Source organism: Nicotiana tabacum, chromosome 17 (genome assembly GCF_000715075.1).
Source record: "Nicotiana tabacum cultivar K326 chromosome 17, ASM71507v2, whole genome shotgun sequence".
In the NCBI taxonomy this organism is placed as follows: Eukaryota; Viridiplantae; Streptophyta; class Magnoliopsida; order Solanales; family Solanaceae; genus Nicotiana; species Nicotiana tabacum.
The window spans coordinates 53,277,642-53,297,900 of record NC_134096.1 but is presented as its reverse complement, the minus strand read 5'-3'; the positions used below and the strand labels follow the sequence as shown (position 1 = coordinate 53,297,900).

General features: G+C 35.6%; 1 protein-coding gene across 1 annotated transcript; it reads right to left on the bottom strand.

Moving 5' to 3' along the window:
- Positions 1 to 12,345: 12,345 nt before the first annotated feature.
- On the bottom strand, positions 12,346 to 12,771 carry LOC142171852 (uncharacterized). The gene is made up of 2 exons (XM_075235556.1): positions 12,707 to 12,771; positions 12,346 to 12,592 (listed from the first exon to the last, which is right to left on the bottom strand). Exons 1-2 carry the CDS (start codon positions 12,769 to 12,771, stop codon positions 12,346 to 12,348), a joined length of 312 nt encoding a protein of 103 aa, XP_075091657.1.
- Positions 12,772 to 20,259: the final 7,488 nt, after the last annotated feature.

Genomic DNA, 20,259 nt, shown 5'->3' with positions numbered 1-20,259 from the left:
TCCGTACCAAAAGAATGATAATTTTTCTTATTTGGAAACAATTTACCTTTATGCAATGATTCATAGTCACACAAAATATATGTGTCTCATTTTAAATCACAAATTCAAAAGTTTTTTCTCTTTTCTTAAATTTCGTACCCACTCAAATAAGTTCATGTAAATTGAAACGGGTGGATTATTAGACTCAGTAGTTCAACTCTCAATGCCATTTTGACAACTGTTGTCCAGTTAAACTTGTATGTTTTCCTATCAACTATATGTACAAAATCAACGAAGGAAATTTTTTCTAATATAGAAGAGCCTAGCTGGCCGTTGTCTTGCCAGCTTGCCGACCAAGGCCTCTTTTTGCCATTTCATATTTAGCTTTTATAATTTGTTTATCATTAAAGTGGCTCTGAATTTTGATTGATTCAAATAAGCTGATTACCGTGCTAAATTTATTAATTTTTGTTGTACAGACTAAGAGAATCGTGTATGCTTTCGAGTGGGTCCATCTCCCCTTCGGCTGAAAAATCCATTTCCATGCATGACAACTTTTTATATTTAAACTTGCTCATTTCTATTTATGCTTGTGAGGAGACAAATGTTTGGTTTTTAACTCATTCAATCCATTATTTATTAGAGGAAAATTTAAAGTGTTTGAAGCCATTATTAGCCTTTATTGTATTCTGCTTATATTTCTCAATATAAAATGGTGTATGAGACAAGTAAAACGCACATTTTAAAACTGTATATATTCACGACTACTTCTAAACTCTAAAGCCCATAGCTGCCACTATCAAACTGTTTAGAAACTCTCAAGAACTAATTTTGTATATCATAAGCTGATAATAGATATTATGGTAATTTAATTTTATAAATTTTCTCTAAATTAATGTGGTGATTGATTTTTTACTTAAAATTGTAATGCACAAAAAGTTATACTAGATGTTACTCCATCCGTTTCAATTTATGTGAACCTGTTTGGCTAGATACATTTAAAAAAAATGAAAACTTTAGAAATTTGTGATCATAAACAAGTCAAAAAGAGACTCAGAGTATTTGTGTGGATATAAAAGCTTCTCCTTAAGGGTAGAATTGTAAGTTTAAGTAAAATTATTTTTAAATTTAAAAAGGGGTCATTCTTTTTTGAAGGGACCAAAAAGGAAATAGGTTCACATAAACTGGAACGGAAGGAGTAATTTATTTCAACAGACACTTTCTTTTGAAAATAATTCAAGTTATTTTACAGGAAAAGATTTATCGAATCATCTTGTAATACCTTTTACTATGATTAACTTTGGTAATTTTAGTTCTAAAAGTTCTTGATATGACGAATGTATCAAATACAATTTGGGTTATTAATACAATATGTGCACAATGTTTTATGAAATAGTTTGGTAAATTTAAGTTGAAGAAAAATATTTTGCAAAAGACATTTTATTTCTGGGTCATATTTTAGTTTAATTGTCTACTATAAATTTATGTCACGACCCGGAATTTTTGCTGTCGGGACCGTGATGGCGCCTAACATTCCACTTGCTAGGCAAGCCGATGTTAGAGAATTATTAAGCCAATCCTTATTCATTTCAGTAAATAACAACAAATGAGCTAAAATAAAATACAACGAGTGCGGAATAATATAAGAACTTCATTAATTACTACCACCCGGATCTGGAGTCACAACTCACGAGCTACTATGATTTACTACAAACAGAGTCTGAAAAGGAAAAATACATTGTTTTGAAGTAAGAAAACAGTAAATGATAAAACTAGGAAGAGACTCTAGGGTCTGCGGACGCCAACAAATCTAGCTTAGGTTTCCTGACAGAAAATCCAAGCTGTGAAGCCTCACGATCATCTAGGGCTGGTACCAAAATTTGAATAAGAAGTACAGAGTGCAGTATCAGTACAACCGACCCCATGTACTGGTAAGTGTCGAGCCTAACTTCGATGAAATAGTGACAAGGCTATGACAAGACACCTACATAACAAACTTGTGCAAGTTAACAATATGTGTACAAATAATAGCTAAACATGTGCTATTGGGAGAGGAAATATGCTAAGGAAAATACGAGATAGAGAACTATAACAGAATGATAACTTGTACAGTCAATGTACTATGAATCAATAAGAACAAGTAAACACAGTAAAGGAAAAATGTATGGCATCACCCTTCGTGCTTTTACTCTCAACCTCACCATAAAATCAATTAAAACGACACGACATCACCCTTCGTGCATTAACTCTCATAACATGGCACGACATCACCATTCGTGCATTAGCACTCACAATATGGCACGACATCATCCTTCGTGCATTAACACTCACAATATGGTACGGCATCACCCTTCGTGCATTAACACTCACAATATGGCATAACATCATCCTTCGTGCATTAACACTCACAATATGGCACGGCATCACTCTTCGTGCATTAACACTCACAATATGGCACGACATCACCCTTCGTGCATTAACACTCTCCCTTACCATAATGCAATGAACAAATAACAACATGGAGATAAAATAGCAAGTACAAGCCTTACTTCAATATTTGGTTCCATACTATCAACCTCAACTTCGGAATCAATACTCAATTATCACCATAAGGTCCATAAACATGATAAGAACGATCAATTTAACAATACTAGTCTAAACATAGATAACATGAACAAAGGAAACTATAATTGTAAGAAACCAAGCCCCGCCTGCATGCTTTAACCCGACTACAATGCATAAGTACTCGTCACCTCACATATATGTTGTTCCCCAACATTTAAACATGTAGCAAATAGAAAAACAAGTCATATTCCCTCAAGTCACGGTTAACCACGACACTTACCTTGCTCCAAAGGCCACTCAATGCTCAATTATCGATTTTCCTCTAGAATCCACCTCCAAACCACTCGTATCTATCCACAAATGACTCAGTAATATCAAATATTGCTAAAGAAATCAATTACAATGCATAAATTTAGATTCCCCAAACTTGTTCCCCAAAAGTCAAAAATCAACCCTAGGCCCGCTTGGCCAAAACCCGAGGTTCGGACCAAAATCCATTCACCCCCAGGCTCGATTATGTAATTAGTTTCGGAATCTAACCCTAAATTGAGGTCTAAACCCCCAATTTGTAAAAAACCCCAATCCTCATTAAATTCCTAGTTTTCTACCATGAAAGAACAAAGATTAGGGCTAGGAATTTAATGGGTGGTATTAGAAATGGAAGAAAATGAGTTTAAGAGTACAAACCTATGAATTGGCGTTCAGTTTTCTCTTCAAAATTGCACCTAGGCCGAGCTCTAATGGAGAGTTTATGAAAAATGGGTAAAATTCCGTTTTGGTTCTGTTTTAAGGTCTGGGCGTCAAACCTTCTTCGCGTTCGCGAAGGGTCTGCCGCGTTCGGGATGAGCAGCAGCCTGAGTGGCTTCACATTCGTGAGTCCTTCTTCGCGTTCGCAAAGGCTGTCCCCCCTGGCCCTCGCGTTGGCAAGCCAATGCTCGCGTTCGCGTAGAAGAATGACTGACCCCTCCCCCAGGTCCCTAAAGCTTCACGTTCGCGAAGGGTAAGGCTCCCATTGCTTCGCGTTCGCGACTTAGCTATCGCGTTCGCGATTGAGAAAATCACCCTGCCCCAGTTTACTCTTCACGTTCGCGAAGACGCGAAGATGAAGACACCAGATAACTGCTAAAGCACAAAAAACCAAATTTTCTAAGTTTCAAAATACCCGTAACCTATCCGAAACTCGTCTGAGCCCTCGAGGCTCCGAACCAAATATGCACATAAGTCCAAAAATTCATACGAACTCGTTCGCGCGAACAAAACACAAAAATAATACCTAGAACTACGAATCGGACACCAAATCAAATGAGATTTGAAAGAAAACATTAAAACTTCTATTTTCACAACCGAACGTCCGAATCATGTCAAATCAACTCCTTTTCTTACCAAATTCGACAAAAAAGTCATAAATATTATATTGGACTTGTGTCTGGATCCGAAATCAAAATACGGACCCGGTATCAACAAGACCAAACATTAGTCAATTCTTAAAATTGTCAAACTTTCAAACTTTTAATTTTTCATCAAAAAATTCATATCTCGAGCTAGGGATCTCGGAATTCGATTGCGGGCATACGTCCAGGTCTCCAATTACGATACGGACCTACCGAGACCGTCAAAATACAGACCAGTGTCCATTTTCTAAAAATATTGACCAAAGTCAATTCAAATGAAGTTTTTAGGCAAAAATTCTTATTTTTCTCAGTTTTTAACATAAAAGCTTTTCGGGAAGACGCCCGGACTGCGCACGTAAATTGAGGAGGATAAAAATGAGATTTTTAAGACTTCAAAGTGCAAAATCAAGTTCTGAAACATAAGATGACCTATCGGGTCATCACAATTTAGATTTCATTTGAAGGTCTTTTTATCTATTCAAAATTTTTTCAAAAGGTTTACAAATAAATCTATAAGTGAGCTTTGAGGAATACATAAGGTTTTTAAAGTTTTGTTTACTTCGCAACTACTAACCTGTATTAACCAAGAATGTACTTTCTAAACAATCCAAATGAAAATGAGATGAATGGAGCACACAAAAAGGTATTAAAGGCTCATAGTCTGTAACTTTGCTCAGGTAAGCAAGATAAAGCTAATGGAAAAAAATAACTTTTTAAAATACATAGAAATGAGAGTGAATCTTCCAAATATCTAAGGTTGAAACTTTTATAACATTTATCAAGCAAAAAACTGAAATAATAAAATTTATTAAAACATCATAATTAAATTAGGTATCTAAAAGAAAAAGAGCTAAAACCAAGAATGAGCACACAAAATTCACATTATTAATTCAAGCATTTTACTTCTTTTGAGAATTTTTTTAAAAATAAAATTATAACTGGTTGCCTTTGAGAGACATGCTTATTTCCTCACTTTCATGTATCTTATCTTTCTTTATCTTATCTTAATGTTTTAAAAAGTTGACAATTGAAATACATATATGTTCCTATGATTATTTTTATTCCTCTAGGAGTAAAAAGATAAAACAATTAGTAAGGTTAATTTAATTTAAAATACAACAGTAAATTATAACAAAGAACAAATTAACAAGTGGAAAACAAACTTCGTCAAAGTTTAGGCACGGGCAAAGTAATCTAGTTAGTTTAAAAGAGAAAACAGAAGCAGCAGCATTGAGGCTAAATTGAACTATTAACGAAAAGAGTAATGGTATTTCTTGCTCTTTCTATACTACTTGAGCAGAACACTGCTTTGGGCCTCTTAGCTCATTCCTCTTATCAGGCCTAATGCCCGTTTAACTTGCCACCAGCAATCAGTTCCCATCCGTCCCGCCCGGGGCTTTTGCATCTATATCCGGTTTTGGACTCACAATTGAACCTATACCCACTTTGTAAAAAAGTTTGCAAGCGTACCCACTTAAGGCCAGTAAGTCTGAAGTGAAAATTTGCACTTCAGATGCACTTAATGCCAAAAGGTCTGAAGTGCAACAAACGTTTTGCTACACTTAAGGCTAATAAGTTTGAAGTGAAAAATTGCACTTCAGATGCACTTAAGGCCAAAATGTGTGAAGTGCAACAAACGTTTTGCTACACTTAAGGCCAATAAGTCTGAAGTGAAAAATTACACTTCAGATGCACTTAAGGCCAAAGGTCTGAAGTGCAACCAACGTTTTCATGCACTTAAGGCCAAATAGGCATGAAATGCAAATTGTCGAGAAACATAAATTTGTTCTTCAAATTATAGCAATCCAATATTCGATTTAATACCTAAATCTACTCCAAATGAGCTCAAATTTAAAACATAACCTTCAAATATCATCGGAAACAAACCCCAATCATCACTTTGTCAAAACAACAATAAATCTAATGAACCATTTTGCAATGACGAAAAAGAAGAAGAAGAAACCCTAAGCAATAGTAAAAAATAAAGCGTCATAACAGCTCACCACCGTAACATCATAAACTACCTTAAAATATGTTCACAAACACCATATAAAATCAGTGTCACCCGAAAAAGAAGAGGAAGACAAAGGAGGAAGAGGAGGAGGAGGAGGAGGAGGGCTGAAGTTGTTTAAAAAATGGGTACAAATTAAAACTTTTTTAAAAAAGTGGGTATAGGTTAAATGGGGGCGACCAAATAGGGCACCCGTGCAATTTTTTGGCCCCGCCCTTCTTTCCCGGGATTCGTTGGGCTAAGGTAGAAATGTGAAAATAGCATGGGCTGGTCAGTTTTCGGAGTAGTAATCGAAAAATAGCTAGTAGTTACAAAGTCATTATAAAATAGCCATTATTTTATACGGAGATAAAATTTGGACAAACATACCCTAGCTGAAACACGAAAACTTCCAGCATAATATACTAGATTATGGAGCTCCTGCATATAAACTTCCAGCATATTATGTTGAAACTCCAGCACATAATGAAATTCTAGCATAATATGCTGTAATCTCATATGTAAAAATTTCGAACTCGGGCATATTATTCTAGAAAATTTTCTAATTTTTAAGGGTGTTTTTGTTCAAATTTTATCTTTACACGAAAAAGTGGCTAAATTTCTACTCCCTCCATTCCAATTTATGTGAACTATTTGACTAGCCACAAAGTTTAAGAAAAAATAAGAACTTTTGGAATTTGTGGTCCTAAACAAGTCAAAAGGGGGTCTAGAGTATTTGTGTGGTTATAAAAGCTTCTCATTAAGGGTAGAATTGGAAGTGTAAGCTAAATTATTTTCAAATTTAGAAAGGGGTTATTCTTTTTTGAACGGACCAACAAGAAAATAAGTTCATATAAACTGGAATAGAGGGAGTATTACTTTTGAAACTATGACTAATTATTTAATTACTAATTGTAAATCAGGTTATTTCTGGGTTTCCCCCTAAATGCGGTAGAAATGGAAGAAAACGACGAGAGAAAATTACACGACACATCAGATATTTACACTATATTTATCATTCATAGCTATACTTTCAGTAAATTTACCATTCATAGCTATGTTTGAATTTTATAGCAAATCCATGAAATAAGAGATTAATTATTTTGAATTGAAACAAGAGAGAAACACGCTCTCATAGCTTAGTTGGTTAGAAAGCTTGCTTAGCTAGCGAAGGCCTTGAGTTCGAATCTCAATAAGAACATTATATTTTTCTGTATTCCGCCTTAGTTGTATTCATTGAGCGAACAAATACAGTTGATATAGGTTGTATCCTTTGTATATACCCCTGTATACGAGTTGATACAAGTCGTATCCTTTGTATACACCCTTGTATTTCGCCTTGGTTACAGTTGATACATATTATATTCGTTTCACGAATGAATACAAATGCGCGAACGAACATTTGATACACGTTGTATTCGTTGTGCGAACGAATACAGTTGACACAAGTTGTATTCATTACGTGAACGAATACATTTGACACAAGTTGTATTCATTACGCGATTGAATACGAGTGATACAAGTTAGTAACAATTGAACAGTAGCTACGAATGATAATTAGGCAAATTATAGTTATTAAACTCTAAATTATAGTGATTTATGAAAATTCTTCAATAGAATATGCAGCCATAGCATTAGCACAGTCTCCACGGCCCAATTCAGGCCCAAACAAGCGGTGTTACCCCTGATAAACTATCTAGTTTCAAGTAATCATCTTCTTCTCTTCACTCTAGCATCAAAAAATCTTTTCAACCTTAGTAATTGGTTTTTTCTGGATCTCCAATCAGCTATGTTATATTTTCTCTTGGATTAATTAATTCCATCAATTAATCAATCAACTTTTTATCTGGTTTACTTTATTCGGATCTATTTCGTTTCTTTTTTTGGGTTAAGTAAATAAATTCGGATGAAAAAATTACTGGTATGACTTTTCATCAAAGTGATTTATTTTTCTCCTTTGGTGTTATTTTATGTATTCGTAGTTTTGATCAGCCATTTAGAACTATTTGGAGGTTAATATCTTTGAATTTACTTTTAATCCTACATCTCAGATAGAAATAGAAACTGAGATGGTTTATTAATTATTCATGATTTTTGATGCATTGAGTAGCCCAAATCACTAATCCTTGAAATGAAACATATTTAGCTGAATAGATAGGTGAAAACGGACGGGGTTTTCCCCATGTGATTCGTCGAGTGAGTATTTCTCATTGTGTAATGGTTTTTTTTTTGTTTAACTATTGTTACTAATTGTATTCTAACTTATCTTCCTTTCTTCGATAATTAAAACATCTCCATGGATTCATGGCTCATGATTCAAAATTCGGTAGATAGTGATCCAACTTTCTATCTTTCTCTGCTTAAACATTAGACTATATACGAAGAATTCAAACTTATTACGTACATCTAACTCACACATCACATGATGCACTCTTACGATTAAACTAAAATCTTGAAGTATCTTTCTCTTTTTTAAAACAAATTGAAATAAAAAGATTCTTTAAGAAAACTATTGCTCTATGGCCACCTCAAGTCCTATGATCTATTATAGGTCCAATCTTGTTTGTACTCCTATTACTAGCATTTTGACAACGAATTGCGATGGATCGTGGACCTGTTAAACGGATGTGAAGCTCTTATCAATATCTCCCTAGAAGACAAAGGAAATGTGATAATTGAATTATTCATGAAGTTGTGTCGCTAATTTGTATAGGGAATCATTGTTGATAGGTTTCACCCAATGGCCCCCTCCTCCTCCATTGCCTACCGACTTGCGAAAGTATACAATGACAATGCCAATTGCCAAGACATTATAAGTGCCCGATCATTAGATGCCTACTTGTTCATTATCTGCGGGTACTTAATACTCAAAAGAGTCTCCGATGGCACAATTATTATTACAATGCTCTCTACTATAGAATTTGGACTTCATGATAAATCGGATAATTTATATGAAGAAAGCGGCAAACTTGATTCTGCCTCCGAAAGAAACAGGAGTGGAGAGCTTTTGTCTTTTGACTTGGGCTGAGAAGGGTTATGCGGTCGCTTTCCTTTGGAACGTTAATGCCAAATGAAATTACCGACTATTTGGGTATTCTCTGATAAATTCCACCATTAAAAGGTGGAGAATTGAAGCTCAGATAGAATCGAAAGAAGAAGAACAAGAAGGTTCTCGAAGTAATTGAATGTCAATTGCAGAGAATGAAAGTGATTACAATAGCTAATTACTCTAACATAACTGTACACGTGAGCATATATATAATTAACACTTACTCCACTAACTATCTAAATCACCTACCGTACACATCTGTCACCTAACTGCCTTTGTCACCCTCTAAGCATTCAGCTTCACAACTGTCACCAGTTGTCATTCTAACCATCTCAACACTCCCCTCAAGCTAGGTTCCATGAAGATGTTCAAAACACCTAGCTTGCACATTAGGTGGTAATGTTGTACACTCTCAAGTCCCTTAGTTAACAAGTCTGTTGCATGTTCTTCTGTTGGGACATACACAGGTTGAATCAATCCCTCTTGTACTTTTTCTCTTATAAAATGGCAATCAATCTCTATGTATTTTGTTCGTTCATGAAACACTGGATTGCTTACTATCTGCATTGCCGCTTTACTATTAGTGAACAACTGAATTGGAGTGGATAATTCAACTCCCAGTTCCTTGAAAACTCCCAGCAGCCAGATCAATTCACAGACTGTTAGTGCCATACTCCTATATTCTGATTCTGCTGAACTCCTTGCTACTGTATTCTGCTTCTTTGACTTCTATGAGACTAGAGACTCTCCAAACTTTACTAAGTAACCTCTTACTGATTTTCTCAAGTTTAGGCAACTTGCCCTGTCTGCATCATAGTATACTCTTAAAGTCATATCACCATCTGGACTCATAAGAATGCCTGTTCATCAACTGCTGCTAATTGAGTGTCATAAGCTGTTTCATGATGCAATGGTGCTTGTGTGGTGACTGCATTCTTCCCCGCATCAACTTCATTTGCATCCTGAGTTATTACTTGTGCAGGTGCCCTTTGGTTAATCATCTGACTATCTTGGAGCTCCAGAAACAATGGCAAGTCTACACCTCTATTCATTGATTGAAAAGGAAAAATATTCTCTTGGAATGTCACATCTCTACTCACAAAGAATCTCTTGGCCTTAAGATCATACAACCTGCAGCCTTTCTGAGATACTGAGTACTCCATGTGAACTGCAGCTACAACTCTAGGTGAAAACTTGTCAATCTTTTCTGTAACTGTGGCATAGCACAAGCAACTCATGACCCTCAAATGCAATAGACTTGGCTTAGATTTGTGAAACACCTCATAAGGAGATCTTCTACCGAGAACTTAGGATGGTACTCTATTTATAAGGTAGACAGCTGTTAACACACAGTCTCCCCAGAAATGTAGTGGGATGCTCCCTTGAAATCTTAGTGCCCTTGCCACCTCAAGGATGTGCCTATGTCTTCTTTCCACCACTTCATTTTTCTATGAAGTGTGTGGACAACTGCTTTGATGAAGGACTCCACAACCTGATAGGAAATCTTTACACTCTTTACTAAAGAATTCTACACCATTATCAGTCCTTAACATTTTAATGACCTTTCCAAATTGCACATGCACCAGTTTGAAGAATGATTTCAGCAAAACAATAGTGTCACTCTTCAATTTCATTAGAAATACCCAAATCATCTTGGAATGATCATCTACAAGTGTTAAGAAGTATCTATTACCATTATATGTTGGAACTCTATATGGCCCCCAAATATCCACATGGACTAATTGAAAAACATCACTTGCTCTATTGCTGCTGAGAGGAAAAGGTTTTCGAGTCTGTCTAGGAAAAGGGCATACAATACAATTATTGAGACTACAACCTAAGAAGTCTTTAGCCTTTAAAAACTCCAGCTTCTTCATGACTGTTGCTGGAATGTGTCCAAGCCTTCTGTGCTAGGTGCCAACATCAATCTTTATTCCTGTTGTAAGACAACTTCTAATCCTTTGTGTCTCCTTGTATTTGTCTGTCTTTCTTGGGATTAGGAGATACATGTCACCCTTTTCCTTACCAAGCCCCTTCACCCTCCCAGTGTACAGATCCTGGAAGACACAAAATATTGGAAAACAATTCACTGAACATTGCAACTCTCTTGTTAGCTTTGAGACTGATAGTAAGTTGTATCTAAATTCAGGCACACACAACACATCATGTATGGTATCATCTACTGTGAGATTATAACTGCCTTGATAAGTAACAGGAACAGACTTACCATTGGGTAGGCTAACATTACCTCTCCTATGTTTAGGTTGTCTTACCACATCATTCAAAGTGTTATGATCTGAAGCCATATGGTCAGTTGCTCAGTTAGGGGTTTTCACGGTTCGGGTTCGATCGGTTTTTCCCTAAAAAGAAACCAAACCAAGTAAGTCGGTTCTTCAAATATTGGAACTAAACCAAACCAATTAAGTTAGTTTTTTATCGATTTGATGTTCCGTCGACTACATTTTCAACGTAACACTATCAAACCAATTGATCTTTTAGAAATCTATCATTTATCAAGATATATTGATGATAATTGAATCAAATAGTGATGAATAATTTGATTACTCAATTAAAAATCAATTATTTTTAACATGAAATAAATTCTTGTACTTAGCAAAAGAAAAATAATAATCAAACTAAAATATAAAAGAAAAGAATTAGATTATTATAATAGCAAAGAACTAGACTAAAAATACAAACGACTAATATGTACCATAAAATATTAGAAACTTTATATAAAAATATACATATATATAGGTGTAATAATAAATTTAAATAGTTACTTCTATAGTCGGGTTGGTTCGGGATTTTTCGGTTATTCTTTGATTAAAATCAAAACCAAACCAAATTTGATCGGTTTTTAAAATTCAAAATTAAAACCAAACCAAACCTAAAAAGTATCAATTTTTTGGTCGGTTTGGTTCGATTTTTCGGGTTTTTATGAACACCTCTAGCTCCGGTATGTATGATCCAAGGATCCCTACAATTCTCCAATAAATGTGAATTATTATTACCTGTCATATTAGTTGCGTGCTCCTCTGCCTTTTCTTTGTTCAACAACTTGATTATCTCACCATACTGTTTCTGAGTGAAGAAGTTTGACATTCCTTGAGGTAATTCAGCTTTTCCTTTGTTCACGACACTCTCTTGACCATGGCTTTTATTATTCATAACTGCATTTGCTTGTCTGTATTACTGTTGTCTTTTTCCTTTGTAACCAGGTGGATACTCATGTAATTTGTAACAAGTGTCTTTTATGTGGCCTTTGAAATGGCACTCACAGTACAAGTCATTGAACTTCTTAAATTTCGTCTGATTCCCCCGATACTCATGAATACTATAGAATCGTTCATCTCATTTGCCAAACTAATCTATGAATTAGACACACAAACATTTCTCTGATTCTCTTCATTTATCAGCATTGCAAAAGCACGACTAACTGAAGGTGGTGGAGATTGCAACAAAATTTGACTCCTAATTGCCCTATAGGATTCATTTAATCCCATTAAGAATTGAAAAATCTTCTGTTGTTCTAAATGTTCAATGAAATCTCTTGTTCCAACAGTAACGGGAAGTGAGGGTATAAGAGAGCCATACTCGTCCCACAATGACTTCAACCTAGAGTGATAAACAGAGATGCGAGGGGTACCTTGTGAAACTGTAGCTATCTCTCATTGAAGATTGTAGACTCTAGAACCATTGACCTTGTTGAATCGATCCTCAAGATCCAACCGAACCTCATGATCATTTTCAGCATACACAATCCCAGTGACCAATTCTGGGGATACAGTCTTCATAATCTATGTCAACAATGTTGCATTGACTCGCTCCTAGTCTTTATCTAGATCTTCAGTGAACTGAGATTTCGTGCAACTTCCATCAATGAACCCTAATTTTCTCTTCGCTTGCAATGCAATCACAATCGCTTTGCTCCAAACTGAATAATTTTTAGTTCCTTTTAGCTGAATCGAGATGATCACATTGCTAGAATTGTTTGACGTCTACAGGAATAACGGATGTCTAGGTTTGTCAATGTCTAAAGTTGCCATTGTTGAATTTCAGAAAGCTTTGAGAAAAAAAATACTTCGACGAACAAAATTAATTTCACAAAAGCTAACTTGGATGTACTCTGATTTTGATTGATTCACTTAAGCTCTGATACCATGATAAATTCCACCATTAAAATATGGAGAATTGAAGCTCAGATCAAATCGAAGGAAGAAGAAGAAGAAGGTTCTGGAAGTAGTTGGATCTTAATTGCAGAGAATGAAAGTGATTACAATGGCTAATTACTCTAACACACTGTACACGTGAGCATATATATAATTAACTCTTACTCCACTAATTAACTAAATCACCTACCGTACACGGATGTCACCGAACTAAATTTGTCACCCTTTAAGCATTTAGCTTCACAACTGTCATTCTAACCATCTTAACATTCTCGAGCTTTGAAGATGTGTGACATTGTTTATGTAACAAATATAGCAATGTATCTGTAACTTTATTAGAAATTTAATAAAGACGATGAATGTGCATCAAGGTAAGATTAAGACTAAAACGCAAAAGTAGGGAATCATAGCCCGACAAAGGGTTCGGTCCAATTTGGACTCCCTTAGGTTTAGAACATGCAACAATCAGTTGAATTGATAATTGAAAGTACAGTGTCTGTTGTTTGAGACTAGAAACTTGTCATTCTGCACCAATTTCTCTGGTGTGTTATTTCAAATGCATGGGTAATATGATTTTTACTAGTAATTTGATATGGAGTAAGTTGATCTATTTCCAAACTTTGGTCCATCGATATCTTATGGTAGGGGGCGGAGGGAGAGTATAACTTACGGGTTCGGCCGAACCCAGTAGCTTTCGTTCAAACCATGTATTTGTCTTAAGAAATTCATTTAGCATGTATAAATTATTAATTTAGAACCCAGTAACTTAAAAGATTTAGAATCCCGAACCCATAAGTTTCAAATCCTAGCTCCGCCTCTAGGCAATAGCTTGGGTTGCCACTCGACATAAGCTTCCTTTCCTTTACCCTTAAACAGTTAGAGCCTCTTCTCTTATCAGTCCTTATCATTGTTTTTGGTCTGTCAGTATTATTTACTCATAGGTCTACTTCCTTTTGGTAGCAAAATCAGATATAAGAATATTTTACTTGTAATGACATATTAAAATTATGAACGTAAACTACCTAACATTTTTAAAGAAAAAAATAATTCTAATTGTACTCACTGCTTGAAGATATACTTGAAAGTTGAAATTAGTAACAGACTTGTGGTGGGAAGAATTTTTGCCCAGACCTTATACATGTACTAAAGATTTCACTAAATATATATATAACTATTTAGATGTGAATCCAATTATTATAATATATTAACTTGAGGTTGCTGCAAAAATATAAAAAATTTAAATCGTGAATCCGCCTCTGCCAAAAATATACTCCCAATAATGTAACGACACGACTAGTCGTTTTGAGCTATAGCACGTCATTCGGCGGTTTGAGGCCTTGAATAACTTCACTTCAGGTATTATGACTTGTATGTGTGGTCGGAATTGAATTTTGGGAAGTTCGAAATTGATTTGGAAAAAAAATTCTAAATCCGGAAGCTTTAAGCTGGAAGAATTGACTAAGGTTTAAATTTTGAGTAAACGACCTCGGAATCGGGATTTGAAGGTTCCAATAGGTTAGTATGATGAATTTGGACTTGGGCGTATATTAGGGTCACCCGGGAGCATTTCTGTGCTTATTGTGGACATTTGACATTTTGAAGGTTTTAGAATTTTCTAAGTTTGGTTTGAGGTGGACTTGGTGTTATCGATGTCCGTTTGGAATTCCGATCATTGGAATAGGTTTGTGTCATGATTTGTGACTTGTACGTAGAGTTTGGAGTCATTTCGAAATATTTAAGTATGAATCGGACGTGTTCATCATAGTTTGAATGTTTGAAAGTTTAATAAAATGTTTCAATCGTCGATTCGTAATTTTGATGTTGTTTGGTGTGATTTGAGGCCTCGAACAGGTTCGTGTTATGTTTTGGGATGCGTTAGTATGTTTCGATAGGATCCCGGGGGCCTCGGGCTTGAAACGGATTGAAATCGGATAGAAATTTAAAATTGAGGAAATGCTGGTTTTGGCCTATTACTGGTGCGACCGCACATGCAAAAATTGGGTGCAGGTGTGGAACCGCTGAAGCGGAATGCTCAACGCAGAAGCGGAAGAGGGGTGCGTGGGGAAGGTTTGCAGAAGTGACATTTGGACCGCACCTGCGATGGCGCAGATTCGGCTTCTTGGAGCGCAGAAGCTGAGAGGAGCACAGAAGCGAGGGAGCTTGTCGCACCCGGGATGTCGCAGGATAGGGGCAGCTTCCATAGGTGCGAAGGGGCGGGCTTCAGTGCTTCACCACAGAAGCGGAGTTTTGGTCACACAAGCGACGCCGCAGGTGCGGCTACTGTTCCGCAGGTGCGAAAATATCACTTGGCAGAATTATTTAAGAACGGGATTTGGATGTCCTACTTGCATTTTTCACTTGGGTTGGCTGAATTTGGGGAGCTATTTTGAGGGAATTTTCTCAAGCAACACGAGTTAAGTGATTCCCACATATTACGAGTTAAATACTTGGATTACATATGGATTTTATCATGGAATTTATGGAAATTAGTAAACAATGTGAGATTTTGGTAGAGAACCTAAAATTTGGTATTTTTGGATTTTGACCACGAAATAGGACATGGAATTAGGGATAAATTATATAATTGCGTTCGTGGTGTTATGGGTAATGTTAATCTTCAAGAAATTTGGAATCGGGGCACGTGGCCCAGAGGGTTTGACTTTATTGACTTTTGAGCGGAGTTGAGACTGGTTATAAATTGATTTATTACGAGTATTGGAGTATATTTCTATTGGTTTGCACATTTTTTGACTAGTTACAGATCGTTTGGATTTGAATTGATGAGTTAGAGAGGCGTTGGAGTCGGTTATGGAATTTCGGAGCGAGGTAAGTCTCTTGTCTAACTTTGTGAGGGGGAAACTACCCTCTAGGTGATGTAATTGTTATGTGCTATTAGTTATAGGTTCTATGTACGCAGGAGATGACGAGAGTCCATACGTTGCTAAAGTATGTTTATGTCTGGGTAGACTTAGGACTTTACCATGTAATATTTGAAATATTTGAACTCATCTTGCTAGCTTAATTAATTGAAATTATAATTGAACTTGATTTAGAAGTATATACATATATATATTAGGCCGAGCATTATTACCTTAAGTTGTTGGCAAGTTATTTGATAAATGGCAAAGGTTATACTCACCTTATGTTTATGTACTGTATCGTAAGCTCATGTCTCGTAATTCGATAGTTACTTTCATTTCTTGTGGAGCGGGCCAAACGCCTCGATAGGATTATGTACCACACTCTAATGGGAGCGGGACATTCGCCTCGACAGTATAATATATGCATTAATGGTTCATGCTGCTCGACCCTCGACAGTGTATATGTTATGATGGAAACGGGCCGATCGCCTCGGCAATATCATATTCTTTTTGAGATCTGACCGTACGACCTCGGCATAATCGTGCGTTATATCGCTAGCAGTCCGAATATTTGCAAGATTTTCCTTCCACTGATTCATTTTATATTAAAATTCTTATATGTTTGTCATTGGCACTTGATAATTCCGAGCTGTCGAGATAGAATACAAGATTGAGAAATTGATATTGTTAAAAGAAATTTTGGAAGATTGTGTTAGTTACGGATTTACCTCACTACTATTGTTGTACTCTTATTTGTTTATGATTTACCATATTGATTTATTGTACCACTAGTAAGTGTCGATGTCGAACCCTCGTCACTACTTCTCCAGGGTTAGGATAGATACTTACTGAGTACGCGTTGATTTACGTACTCATATTGTACTTCTGCACTAAATGTTCAGGATCTGACAGGTTCATTTGATGATCATCTTGGCGCGTAGCCGCAGCTATTGAGGAGACTTCATATCAGCTGCATTCTAGGCTATGCATCGCAGTACACAGAGTCTTTATCGTACTATTTATTTTATCCAGTCTTATTTACATTCTAAACATATGTTGTATTATTATTGTACTCCTTAGTAAATGCTCATGCACTTGTGACGCTGGGTTTCGGGGGTACCTACTGGGTGTTCATTATTGTAGTTCGCGTAATTATTATCATTTCACCTTGTAATTTATACCTTATACGGAAATTAGAAAAATAAAATCACGGATTTTCTACGAGTATTAGACATTACACTACTTATTCAATGGGATTCATGATTTCGAAAATAGTAAATGAGTAACTAAGTTGATTAATCACTGTTGGCTTGCCTGACCGCGGCGTTAGGCGCTATCACGACCTATAGTGAATTTTGGGTTGTGATAAATAAAATATAAATCAATTAATGGACATGATATTGACATCACTAGATATGATGTAGAATATACCTGTGTAAATATCTGAGTACTCCTATTTGAAATTTAGTCGTGTTTGAACATGAATTCCACTTGGAAAAATAAATCGGGAACTAGTGAATAAAACATATTAGTATTTCACTTGAAATACTTCTCAAACAAATTATTTAGAGTGTGTTTGAAAAGCCACTGAAAAATTAAATTTAGGTGTAATTTCTCTATCTTTACTTCTTGTGATTCCATGTAATTGCTCGTATATTTTATTTCTTATTTATTTTATTTTCTTCATTTAGCATAAATGCGTTATTATTCTAGTTTTTCAAACTATACCTCCTAATATTAGAAATAATGAGTTATTAACAAATTTGATATATAATGAGTGATGTCATTAAAAATGAATTTCGTTGTTGAATGAGGTTATAAACTTATTATGTTTCCTAATCTTAAGTGGTATTGGAACTTATTTTTATGATGTTGGAAATTGACATATGTTAATTTTTTTTTTTTGGGATTTTAAAATTGTGTTATATTTATGATTCCAATTTACTTGTTTTAGTAGTATTGACTTGTTATTTCACATTGCATGCTGTTCACTTTTTAGTTAGAATTGATAGATTAATTTTGTTAAACATTTGCATAATGTTATGTGATGACCCTTTTGGGTCATATTTAAATTTGATAATTAATTATGTATTCTAAGACCTCAAAAAGAACTATGTATCACTCCTCAACTTGCATGCACAACCCGTATAAATTTCCGGAAAGTTTTTATATGAAAAATTGATTAAAATGTGAAATAAAGCCTTAAAACTCAACTGAGTTGACTTTGGTCAATATTTTGAGCAAACAGACTCGGATCAGTGTTTTGACAGTTATGGTAGGTCTGTATCGTAATTTGGGACTTGGGAGTATGCCCGGAATTTAATTTGGAGGTCTCTAACTCAAGTTATGACCATTTAACGGAAACTAGAAATTTAAAGGCTAAAGATTTCCAAGTTTGACCACGGAGTTGACCTTTTGATATCGGGGCCGGAATCCGATTCTGAATGTTTTCATAGGTCCGTTATGTCATTTATGACTTGTGTGCAAAATTTGAGGTCCATCAGACTTGATTTGATAGGTTCCGACGTCGTTTGTAAAAAATGGAAGTTTCAAAGTTCATTAGGCTTGAATCTATGTGTGATTCATGTTTTTAGTGTTGTTGGAGGTGATTTGAGATTTTGACTAAATCCGTATGATGTTTTAGAACTTGTTGGTATATTTGGTTGAGGTCCCGAGGGACTCGGGCGAGTACCGGATGGTTAACAGATTGAATTTCGGACTTGGAATGTTGTTGGAAATTTTCTGATGCTTCTTCTAGTTTCCTTCTTCGCGTTTGCGAGGGGAGCTTCGTGTTCGCGAAGAGGAAATTTGGACTGGCACATTTTTTGCTCCGCGTTCGAGACCATGTGCACGAGTTCGCGAAGGGTCGAGATGCAAAGCTTCGCGTTCGCGATCGAAGCCTCGCGTTCGCGAAGGCCAAGCCAGGCAAGGCATCGCGTTCGCGAGGTTGCTTTGGCGTTCGCGAAGGGCAATGTTTGGCAGCACAAAAATGTTCTTCGCGAACGCGAGGGTACTCGGGTAAGACGAGTTTTGGGCGATTTTCATGGGAAAAAATTGGGGTAAGTGTTTCTTATCCTATATTGATTATATTGCATAATTTCATACTCATTTATATCATAAATTCGTGAATTTATGGAAGAAAAATCAGTTTTTTATAAAATCTTCCAAAAATGTAAAATGAAGATTTGAAAGCCAATCCGATGTCGAAATTCAATAATTCTTATATGGTTGAACTCGTATCGGAACGAGTGTCGGATTTCGTGAGTTTTTTCAGGATTCGAGATGCGGGTCCCACTGCTGAATTTTAAAATTAATTTCGGATTTTTATCCGAAAAATTAGTAAATTCATATGGAATTAATTCCTACAATTTGTATTGAATATATTGAATTTATTATGACTAAATTTGATTATTTATTACACAAATTCGCGAGGCAAGGGTGTATTGGAAGCTTGAAATTTGGTTGTGAAGCGAGGTAAGTGTCGTGGTTAGCCTTAACTTGAGAGAATAGAACCCTTAAATTATTTGTTATGTGAAATGCATGTGAACGACGTATAGGCGAGGTGACGAGTGTCTATACGTCGTTAAATTAATTGTTTTCATAATTACTTAAAAAATCATAAATCGTTTTAAATCATTAATTAATTGTTATATTTATTGTTTCTCTCGTGTTATTTGCCCAATACCATGCCTTGAATCCATGCTATAATTGTTACATGATTAGTTGATTTATGTGACTTAATTGCCACTTGACATTTAGCATTCTAATTATTAAAATGCCTATTACATCCTTAATTTCCACAATTAATTGATACTTGTCACCACTTATTTCTAATAAATCATAATTATTATATGCTTCTTGTCCTATAATTCCATATTAATTGTTGCATTTATTGAAGTAATTTCTTTTATAAGAATTGGTAAATCATATTATTGGAGGAGCGGGTTGCTCGCCACAACAGACTTATTTAAAAGTCTATATTGAGAGATCGGGTTGCACGCCGCAACAGAATTGATTAAAATGAATATATTGGAGGAGCGGGTTGCACGTCGCAACAGAAGTGAATATGAATATATTGTGGGAGCGGGTTGCACGCTGCAACAGAAATTGAATGAAATAATAATTGGTTATGACTGCTGAGTTGGCTTCAACTATTAAAATGAGTTACCTGATTAATTTATATTATTGTGGTTATTACTATTATTGCGTACAAGTTAATGTAAGTGACCAGCCTTAGCCTCGTCACTACTTC